General features: G+C 41.4%; 1 protein-coding gene across 1 annotated transcript in view; it reads left to right on the top strand.

Moving 5' to 3' along the window:
* Positions 1 to 11,359, top strand: part of jam3b (junctional adhesion molecule 3b) — a 33,460-nt gene extending 22,101 nt beyond the window's left edge. Inside the window, exons 2-9 of the mRNA XM_020613542.1 lie at positions 5,864 to 5,932; positions 6,044 to 6,157; positions 6,253 to 6,405; positions 6,897 to 7,099; positions 8,495 to 8,594; positions 8,721 to 8,850; positions 8,948 to 9,002; positions 9,786 to 11,359. Coding sequence (XP_020469198.1) covers positions 5,864 to 5,932; positions 6,044 to 6,157; positions 6,253 to 6,405; positions 6,897 to 7,099; positions 8,495 to 8,594; positions 8,721 to 8,850; positions 8,948 to 9,002; positions 9,786 to 9,821 — 860 coding nt within the window. The 3' untranslated portion in view covers positions 9,822 to 11,359. The remainder of the gene's footprint in view (positions 1 to 5,863; positions 5,933 to 6,043; positions 6,158 to 6,252; positions 6,406 to 6,896; positions 7,100 to 8,494; positions 8,595 to 8,720; positions 8,851 to 8,947; positions 9,003 to 9,785) is intronic.
* The last annotated feature ends 108 nt before the right edge of the window (positions 11,360 to 11,467 follow it).

Genomic DNA, 11,467 nt, shown 5'->3' with positions numbered 1-11,467 from the left:
GGCTGACTCGTCACTGTCTCGGATGAGACCAATGACCGTTGTGTCATCAGCAAACTTTAGGAGCTTGACAGAGGGGTCCTTCGAGATGCAGTCATTGGTGTAGTGTGAAAACAGCAGAGGGGAGAGCAATACATCCCTGCGGGATGCCTGTGCTGATTGTCCGGGTGCTGTATGTGGTTTTCCCCAGCATCACCTGCTTTTGATTGTCAAACCTGCAGTAGAACACATTCAGGTCATCAGCTAGTTGACGGTCCTCCACAGCGGGGAGGATGGTTTTCTATAGCCAGAGATGGTTTTCAGGCTCCCCCACACAGACGAGGGGTTGTAAGCTAAAACCTGAGCTTTCAGCTTTTCAGAGTAGCTCCTCTTTGCTGCTCTGATCTCCCTTGTCATTGTGTTCCTTGCCTCTTAGATGGCATGATGAAGCTGCTTGAGTCTTGCTGTAAACCAGGGCTTGTTGTTGTTGTATGTGCAGAAGGTCTTTTTGGGCACACACACATCCTCACAGAAGCTGATATAAGATGTCACAGTGTCAGTGAGTTTGTCCAGGTCTGTAGCTGCAGTCTCAAATACACTCCAGTCTGTGCAGTCAAAGCAGGCCTGTAGCTCTGACTTAGCCTCCTCAGTCCAGCTCTTCACTGTTTTGACCACAGGCTTTGCAGCTTTAAGTTTCTGTCTGTAGGTAGTGTGCTAGCGTGGGCCTGTGGTCTTATGCACACTCCAATCAGAATGAAAGAATTTAATTCTCAGGGAGAATAAAAAGGTTTGCTGTTGATAAAGAGAGACTCTAAGTCCATGTTACATGTCCTCTGTAGCACTGTGACATCTGTGAACCAACCTTCATTTACATCTTGCTGGTGCGGCTTTTTTTCTAACAAAATTAAGTATTACATGAAAGTTCACGGATTTCACTGAATGGTCATAATCTCCAGGCAGCTGCATGCTCATGTCAGCTTGCCTGACATCCACCGGTGGCCCCACCATATTGGCAAAATGGCCAAACAAAAAACTCTAAGTACAGATCAGACACACTTTTCCCCTGAGGTGATTTTTGTGGTTTTTGGTAGATATTATCACACCGATCTGTATACAAATGGTCACTTTTCCGGTAAGTTTGCTTTTAATAAGCTATTTGATGATATAAAAGGGGTGTATTTCGCATGATTTGACAGCTTTCAGTGTTTCTGCTAGGATCTTTTTTCAGCAGTGGCACAGTGAAGGTGGTGGTGGTGGTGGGTGTTATATAAATATGACCACATTTACAGTCGGTTGGAGTGACTATCAGTATGTAATTTAAAAATTAAAAAGTTTGATATGATAGCCTGTCACTTGTCTAAGTTTAGTCATTTCAAAACCTGATTAGGCTACCTCACAAATGTTTGTTGCACAGTACTTGCATCATTAGAAAGAGCTGGTCATGCAGTTTATTTTGAAAAATGAGGAAATGAGTAACAAAAGAGGGCTGTACATAGCAGACAACCAATAGTTGGAACAAGTATGCCATGAAGACTGGGCTAAAGTTACTCCTGAAAGGATACAAACGCTGCTCAGGGAGGACATGCAATATTATTATGTTGATGAGAAAAAATGTATTTGTTTTACTCTTTTTACCATTTCAAAGTATACAGTATACAGACCTGTATTGTAAATGTTTAGAGGTTCACAGGTTGTGTGACCCTACTTCATTTGATTATTAAACTTCACAGGTTTACATTGTTAATCACCTGTTTGTTTGCCAGCTTCTGCTTTCTTGTTAACTTGGATTTTTGTTTGATGTGATGATTAACATGTTTCTCATTTTAGTCTTTTTTTAGCTTGTAGTCAAGTTTCTTTATCCAGAGGTTTTGGAGAGAACAAGCGGCGCAGGGTGAAGTGTTTATTATACACTGTGTAACACCAGGAGAACGATGAACTAGGGTTCCCAGTTGAGTCGCACTAAACATTTACATTTTTCATTCCTCTGCCACAATAATGGAGCGTGCTTTCACTCCTCACCAGCCTCATCGCTTGTTTATGTTTAAACTGGAAACACTGTGCTGAGCTCACATCAGGGGTATCTAGGCCATGTTGTTCATGTAATATTAGCTACATGCAGCGAATGTGCCTGGCCTACAGGATGCACATGCTCCTACCTCGCCTTCTGCTTTTTGTGTGACACATACAGTATATAAACTGTTTAAAAATCATTTGGAGGAGACAGTCTTGGACAAATGGCTGATATGTCTGGTCAAGGAGCAGCAGTGTTTTATTGAGACACTGGTTATTTCTGTCAGACAAGGAAGAACATCAGTTGCTCAATCTGACCTCACTGGACAGATAACACTCTTCCTTGTGGAATCTAGAATAATGAATAAAATACAGCCTCATGGTTGTCCATGTCAACATCTTATTTACACACACATGTCCATACTCAGATGAGATGTGCAATTTAAGCAGCAGTCAGATTTGTGCAGAGTTCTCAAACAGCAACTGGCTGATGAAACTAGGTGTGTGTACTTTGATGTGTGAGCTTACAGACGGGTGTGGGAATAGACAGAGACGCTCCACAGGGAATATCACTGTTGCTTAATTGAACCTTTCTATTTATGATGGCAGCCTCACCTCTCTGGATTCACTGAGCAGCAGTTTCCTGGGGGGGCAACAGAAAAAAGAAGGTATTCATTACACAGTACAGGCATCAAGAAGTACTCAGCCCTTCTGTGTCTACTGCATTATTGTTTGCTGTAAAACCAGGGGGGTATGGGGGCATTACATTAAGATTACAGAGGAAACTCTGTGCCCATCATGGAGATGGTAAGGAAGATTAAAAAACAATTTTTATGCAGATTTGCAGATCACCAGATCTCACATGGCTGCGTCCAACCAAGAAGGAAAAACAGATGGGAAACACTCATGGCATATGTAGGTCACTGAGCACCTGCTTAGTTTAAAAGCTAATAGTCTACATCACATCTTGCAGAGTTGGTCAGGTGCTGTTCCATTGGTACAGGAGGTGAGGGCAAGACCTTAGAGACCATTCAAGGAGACAAGAAGACAGACAGGATGGGCAGGACATGATCAGTAAAGGATGTGTCAGACAAACTGGAGGAGAGATGGGAAACACCTTTCTCATAACACACAGTCAGCACTTCCTGATACTCTACTAGATGGTCCAGCTGTTTCTGGCTGTTTCCCACTTGGAAGAAGGAAGGATGAAGCAAGGGAGTCACCGAAATCCAAAGCTGCACCTTTACTGTATGTTTATGTGTTTGTTTTCAGCTCCAGTATTTATATTTCAGGTTCCCATAACAATAGGAAAATGGTCCTGAGCATAACGAAAGTTCATTGGTTTGAAGGACTTACATGTTTCAAGATTTACTGCACACTGTCACTTCATTTGTTCACCCACTCTCTGTGACAGTAATGATTCAGAATTTAGCACTCATGCCAATTACCGGCCCTGCAGCTAGCAGTTATTGTCATTAACTGATTAATCTGCCAGGTACAGTATTTTCAGAGCCTGGGTAACAATTTCACATCTTGATTTGTCCAATCTACATTCCCAAGATAAACAGGTTGGGTAAACCCTACTACATAAAACTGTGTTGGATGGAAAGTCATAATACAAAATTAATCAGCTGGCATAATTTGTTGTCAACTTAAGGATTGATTTCAACGCAGCATATTTGGATATTTTGGACTCTTGGCATACTTGGCCTAGTTAAGTTTAGTGAGAGGTTACACAGTATGCAGTGCATTTGAAACCTAAAGCAGAAGTAAGCACTGACATGCCTCACATACACAAGCTTTTGTCAGAAGCCTTCTTAAAAATTGTATATCCCTTCTAACATATATGAATTGAATGTAATTGGCCAGATTTTTTTGGAGAGCAGGCAACTGTGTAAACATGGATTCAGTCATATTCTTCCCTTCCAGTTTAAACAAATGATTACCCTTCAGTCAGTTTTCATCAAAAGAGATTTGCACATGAATGTAGCTACGGTGCAAGGAGTGCTCCAAAACACACAGCGGACTGGTGGTGTTTTGTGAAAGTTCTCAGTTTGAAAAGGCTTTTTATTCTTTTATTTATTTTGCTGTAAAACTAAACTTTATCCAGACGGGACCAAACTTTGTTGCCTTTGTTGCTGTATCACAGTACCCAGTCAATTACATCTGGAGGTGTAAAGCTAAATCAAACATTTCCTGAAAGTAACAGTTCATTCTTCTCCTAGGCTCTAACTGTCAAGCTGTATTTCCCTGCATTTAGCTTCAAATGTGATACTACAATACTTGTTCTATTTTATTTTTTGGCCCCTGGGAGTTTAGGGTCAGCAACAGAGCAGCATCCTGGAGCTGGTCCTGGAGAGTCTCTTTCATTTGGATTTAAGGCTGCTCAGACCAATGCTTTCTAATGGAAGAGCTTTCTTAATCCTGTTATTTGTCACCAACATGCTTGGTGTTTTCAGAAAACAAATTTGTCTCTGCTTTCCTGTAAAATTGAACACAATGAGCATATGAGCAAAGCCTGGCTATATAAATGACTGTACTATGTCCAAACCTCTGGCAAAACCAGATTAATCATAAACAGTCATGAAATGAGCTTGAAGCTCACAAAGTCAGTGTAAACATGAAACTTTCCAAGGAGCTTCTTAAGGGTAGATCCTGTGTTGTCAAATGTTTTGACCTCCATGCAGTGTTGTCAGCGACAGCTATAGACAAGCTGTTGTCTTGTCATGATCTCCAGGAAGACCGTGGGCTAATCAGCTTACCCTGTGTGGTGTAGCAGGTGACCCGAGACACTGCTGTGTGTCTAGATGACAGTTGGTGGAGGTCAGGTTATCTCCAAGTTGTTTCCTTTGAAGCAAAGGCCCAACACGACTTCCACCACTAATAAGTAGACTGCACCTACATACTGTGTGCACAATCTACACCATTCAGGGACAGCTTTAGGGATTGTTGGCAGACAAAGTAGGGAGGCGTGTTTGTAAAAGGAATAAGAATGTGTTTTGCATCCCTTTGTATTTTATGTCATTTTATGTTTATGGTTATTTTGATTCATTGACTCATTTTGAGTCTCTTTCTAATCGTGTTGCAGCTTCTTGTTGATGTGTATGTTCGGTTAAAAAAAAATCCAGGACCATAGCTATGAATAGTATTAATTACCTGTTTCTTTTTTAAGGCTCAATTAGTTGGAAGAGTTGGCAGCAGGGGAGGCTGCACAAATGGAGATGAAGCATTCCATAGGTCTTCAGTGGTAGTACAATCTGCACAAGTGCCCCTGACACTGGGAGTTGGGCCATCGTTTTCTGTCTGTTCATGAGTGTGTGCCTCAGTTAACATTCATGTGGATTTGTTTATGGACCATAGGCTGTCATGATGATTCAGCAGTGCCCCCTCCCAAGGCCCTGTCCCTCTCCCACATACCAACATAGATCTTTCCAGGGTGCCTTTGCACCATTAGTCCCACATGGGCTACAGCATCAGGCCCACAGAGAGAGAGAAGTGGGAGTGCTCGGTAGGCAGTTCAGCTACTGGCATGATGAGTTTTCCCTGAAAAGCGCACATGCCTCCCTGCACAATTATCCACTGCACAGAGAAACAGTTTGACCAACACATTAAAAATGGATCCTAACAGCACAAGATGAGGATGTTAAGATCATCACACTGGTGTGGGATTGATATTTATGTTCACTTTAAATATGTTTGTGACATGTCAGCTCAGCAACTGGGGTAGAGGCATTTCTGAGAAGAATGTGCTGTGCTTATTTTAAGCAAAACACATCAGTGGTCATCAGCTTCTATTGTGCATAATGACGCATTAGATCCTCACCGTATCATGAAAAGTCATGATTTGAAGTTGTTCTGCTTCTCTTTTGTTTTGCAGGCTACCTCAGCGTGTTAGCAGTGGTACTGAGAACAGATAACCACTCACCATGGACCGATGAGTTTGGCAGTAAGAGATAAGGAGCAAATACAGCCTTAAAAATGCAAAACCAGTGTGTCTTTTACACATCAAGCTTGAATTCCTATCTGTGTTATCACTGCATTTTCTTCTATCCTGCAGGAGTTGAGTTATCGTGTGTGATTCAGTCCATTACTACAAGAAATCCCAGAATTGAATGGAAGAAGATAACAAATGAAGGGCCCAGTTATGTGTTTTTTGACAAGAAGATCTCAGGTAATGTATAACAATGCACAGGCAAGTCAAATATCAGTATCTTGTAATTTTTACAGCTTCTACATGTATTGTTGAACATGGTTTCCTTTCGACAGGGGACCTGGAGAGCAGAGCGGAGATCAGGGAACCTGCCACGTTACTGATAACTAACGCCACACGATCGGACACAGCCAAATATCGTTGTGAAGTTACGGCCGTTGAAGACCAGAAGTCATTTGATGAAATTGTGATTGACCTTGTTGTGAGAGGTACTGATTAATATTTGTGTGCATTTAAGGCCTATATTGTATTTAGAGTCAAAGAAATGACATTATCATGCCCTTAGCAGAGAGCTCTTGCTTTGTGATTCACATTTTAGACACTGTAAGATGAAACCGTGTTGTAGGCCACACCAGCCCTTTGGCATACATAGGAGGATGCGTTATGACCAGACCTGCCCAGCTGCATAGGCGCGTTCTGGGCTATAACAGGAAACCTCTGAAACTGCATCTGCTCTGAATTGCAGTTCTAAAGAAAGCGAGCACTGCATGTTTTGGTGGTGTTTTTGGCACAGGCCTAAAAATCATGTACTTGTCTGGTCCTGTCAATGCTGTCGGTCCAGTGAACCGTACGGGTTCAGGCTGACATTGTTTTTTTAAAGCATCAGAGTCAGTCATAGGCCTAGCAACAGCAGAATAGCTGTGATGCTCCGCTTGAAGATTCACTATAGTGAAAATGATCATGTTTTGTGTCACTACAGTAAAGCCAGTGGTGCCGAAATGCAGTGTCCCCAAATCTGTGCCTTTTGGGAAGTCAGCTGAGCTGAGCTGCGTGGAGGACGAGGGCTTCCCCAAATCTCAGTACCAGTGGTTCAAGAACAGGGAGGGGATTCCCAACGACCCAAAGACCAGCCTCAAGTTCATCAACTCCTCATATACCCTCAGTCCAGAAACAGGAGCTCTGGTTCGTATGTGTGTGCGTGTCTTTGGACAAGGACATGCATGAACAGGAAGGTCAGGGCAGCGGGGACGGTGGCCTGGCGCCCGGGGGTGGGGATAGATATTTTGAGGAGACAGTTGATGGTGCGAGAGGGCTCGAGCCACGTGGGGAATCTGCTGTTCTCGTTTGCACATTCCTCATTTCTTGCTTGCTTTCCAGCACAGCTCGATCTTTTCAGTGGCTCCGCCGGAACTCTGTCCTGTCAGGCTTCACACTGGCCTCTAACATGTGACAAATCACAGCAAACCACAGCGTGTGTCTTTATGTGAAACTCTAGTGCAAGTGTTGCAAGTCCTAGCTGTTAACTAATGAGGCCTGTTTTTCTGCTGGACTTATCTCACTTGGGCTCATTTTCAGACTGTTGATAGACAACACCGTTATCACTGGTCCCTTACTACTCCCATAGTGAGGAAAGTCCACAAACTGAGTTAGTATTATTATGTATGAAATTAGGTTACATTAGTTTCAGTTTCATTATTTTGGACAATTGAAGAAAATGTATTGAAGGTTTTTTCATAATCAATAAATATATTCTAACAGTGTTATTTTTGTATGTTTGTATAAAGTTTGGCTTTAACAGAAAACAGATTTCAAAGGAAAATAACACTTTTTTATACATGATTGTATTTACACATAAAAAAGAAGGTGGAAAGAAAAGAAAAGGGAAAGCTACAGTAGAAAGGTACCAGAAGGAAAACGCCAACAGTAATTTTTATTATTTTAGAAATCCTGTTTAAACCCTACATCAGACTTAATGTTTTCCATTCACCTGTGTTACCACATAATAGTGAGTGCAGCGAGTTTGGATGTAATTGCACAGAGCAGCAGACTGTAGTGTTTCAAATGCCAGTGGAATATAGGACCGCAAGCTCGTCTGGTATGTTGCCTTAAAGTCTGACAGCACTGCAGTCGAGCTTCATTTTTTTGTAAAGTTATGTTTGTACTTGTCTTTCTGCACTGGATCCAAAAGGATTCAGTCAGATATGAGGAATGAACACCTTTGACAGCTCAGTTTATCGGGAACAAACAGCATTAAGTTCATTTCTGTTCACTTTCCACAGTTTGAGTCCAATGATAAGGTCTGTTATCCAAAATGTGGCACGGATGTCAGTCCTTGACTCAAAGCAGCTGTCAGTGCTGTTGTTTCCTTCCTTGTTGACTGCACCAATATTGATCCTCTGTGACTTTATTCTGCCCTTATTTATTTTAAAAATCGTCATAGATTTTGCCATGAATCTGTTCTAAAAAGCTTTATAAACAACTACTGAGTAAACAACATTGACAGTATTGGTTTTTCAGCTATGGAGTTGCATCGGAGTTAAGTAGTTTAATTAGCCACTTTGTGTTTCTCCCATGCAGAAGTTTATTGCTGTCAGAAAAGAAGATGCAGGCGAGTATTTTTGCCGGGCAAGAAATGATGCAGGATACGCTGAATGTCCGCCCCAGAAGATGGAAGTGTGTAAGTGTGTCACAGATACTGTAAAATGAATGTTCTGTGTGATGACGAACCAGGTAGGCAGGGCTGATTTGACACCATGTGTGTGTGAAAGTGTCTAATATCTCCCTTCTGGCCTGAACCCCACAGATGACATTGATGTGGTGGGGATAATACTGGGAGTGCTGGTGGTGGTCGTAGTGCTCTTATGTATATCAGTGGGGATTTGCTGCGCATACAAGCGAGGCTACTTCTCCAGTCAAACACAAACAGGGAACAAGTAAGATGTCAGGACATCCTCCTAAATCATGATCAAACACATGTATTCCTCTTTAACCTGCACCACATAAAACCATTATGTGCTTTGTGTGCTTTAGTTACAAAGTTCCAGCTAAGGGAGATGGAGTAGACTACGTCAGGACGGAGGACGAGGTGTGTAAATCTGGATGGGTCAAAGAATTTGTACATTTATTTGTTTATTTAAAAGGATCTCCATTAGCTGAGTGCATTGGCAACCAGCTAATCTGCCTGGGGAATGGAGTCATGCTCAAAGGCCATTCCACCACTGGCTGTTACAGTTGTGAGTGAGATTCTGGATCAAATGTATCTGCTTTAAGGAATTGTTAAGAAGTCTAATATCCATCACAAGAAATAAAAAATCAATAATGTCCAAAAAATCAATACTTCTTAATGTTGTAATGTCAATGTTCTAAGAACATATATATGGTTATGAACTGACCAAACATGTAGTTGCTATTATCATGGTGTTTGGAAGCAACAGCAGCCACTGTTGTTGTCTGAACCCCTATATAAACATAACTTCTAAGTTTTTATCCGGTGTCATGCTTCAGTTTTTACATAGCACCTTGTGTCTTGTGCTGTTTAAAGTTTGTTTCATTTGATATGTCCAAGCCCTGTGCCAGTTGTAATATGTGCCTTTTGTTTTGGTTCTGTTCTTTTGTATTAATATTTGGACACGTATAATATGGGCCTGTTGATTGTGATAATCTGTCCCAGCCACTTATACCGAGGCTCTTTGCCTCATGAGGTTTCTGGGACTGCCCTGGCTCTGCATGTATAGACACCAAGTGTGGCTCATCACCTACTTGTGTGCTTAAACTGTTCTAGTCCTAATTCCCATCTTGTGTAGCAGTAAAACTGAACTCGGATTCTCTTTCTTAAACATTGCTGCTGATGGTTATGTGTTCCATGCAGGGGGATTTCCGACACAAGTCATCATTTGTGATCTGAGAAGAGAGAGGACGATGGGGGGCATTGTGCTGAGTGAAAGACGTGACATGTGGGACTGAACTCGAAGTTCGCCAGACCACGGGGCCGCCACATTCATGCTCTGAGCCCTCAGTGTGACTGAAATCCAGCTAACCAAGTTTGCCAAAGGTGACAAGCTTTCACAGGACAACGCTATGTAACACTATTATACACGTAGGGACTGAAAAGGATTTGTCGACTTTTATCAAGAGAATTCTTTTGCTAAATTATGGAGTTGTTACTTTAGAGTTACTGCATGGTTTTAAACAGTAATCAAGGTGGAGATAAAATCATGTCTGTGTTCCGCCAGGTAAAAAAGGAGGAGTTGAACCTATAAAGTCAGTCTGTCATGACACCTTTCTACTGTAAACTCTTAGCTTCAAACCTAAACTCACCTCTATAACATTTCTTTTCTACTGTTGAAATTGGTGAGACTATTTTTGATGGAACATATTTTAAAATGCCTATAGATAAAGGTTTACTTTTTTAAATATTTGTAAGATACTAACGTGTTTTTTTTGTTTGTTTGCTTTTTTTTTGTGGATAAAACTATGTAACACTTTAACCACTTTGCATCAAGCTGTAAACATTTACACCTTTGCAGTCAGGAGAAAGAAAGACAAATGAATTAGCACATCAAGATGTGGTTCTTGATTGGCGGTCTTACATCCTGAATTTCTCGGCTGGGAGGGCCACTTTCTGTTGTGTTCATGTTCATAGGCAGCCTGAGCGCGAAGCTTTGAAAGAGTGATGCTGTGAAACAATGTGCCAGCGCTGCGTTGTCTTGATTTAAGTGTCCTTCTGTGCTTGCTGTTAATCTTGTATATATTGAACTTACTGTCCAGGATAAATACATATGTTCAGTGTTACACTAATAATGGGGATAAAAATATTAATGCTAATCATACAGGGTTTGTAGTTAACCTGCCACAGACCCAAGCAAAACTAAAGTACTTTGAAAAACTAGACATGGTACTTCCACAGTTTTGACCTGTAAATGGAAACAAATTGGATGGCCTGGCACAGAGAACACAGACCTTTCTGCCAATGTGAGTGACAGTGGAAGCCTGTTATCAGGCCTGGGTTATTTTAACTACTGAGTCACCTATTTTTAAGCTAAAGGTACCAACGGGCTCAGTAGAAATGCTCCAGCTCCACCGCACTGCCACAGTCAGGTCCAACACACTAGACACAGTATTTAGGGGGTTTTCCATTATAGGAGCTAACCGAAACGTGTCTAAACAGAGACCAGAGAGAAAATACATGCTGAAGGCAAACAGAGTGAGCCCATGCTTCAGCGATACAGTGACACACAGCTGGGGTCTGGACAGTTAACAGTTGTACTGATTGTATATAGATTTTTTTTTCTCTCTTTCAAGATTATGTAAAGTGGTGAAAAATGTAAACATTTCCTGTTTGAGATGATAAGAAACTCTTTCCATTTGTATGGCTGAGAAAAGGTTAACATTTTATCATGCAAGGTGCATCTCAATAAATTAGAATAACGTGGAAAAGTCCATTTATTTCAGTAATTCAACTCAAATAGTGAAACTCGTGTATTATATAAATTCAGTACACACAGACTGAAGTAGTTTAAGCCGTTGGGTCTTTTAATTGTGATGATTTTG

The sequence above is a fragment of the Monopterus albus genome, unplaced genomic scaffold, assembly GCF_001952655.1.
Source record: "Monopterus albus unplaced genomic scaffold, M_albus_1.0 scaffold134.1, whole genome shotgun sequence".
In the NCBI taxonomy this organism is placed as follows: domain Eukaryota; kingdom Metazoa; phylum Chordata; class Actinopteri; order Synbranchiformes; family Synbranchidae; genus Monopterus; species Monopterus albus.
Note: the sequence above shows the minus strand (reverse complement) of the source record. Positions and strands in the feature narration are given on the sequence as shown.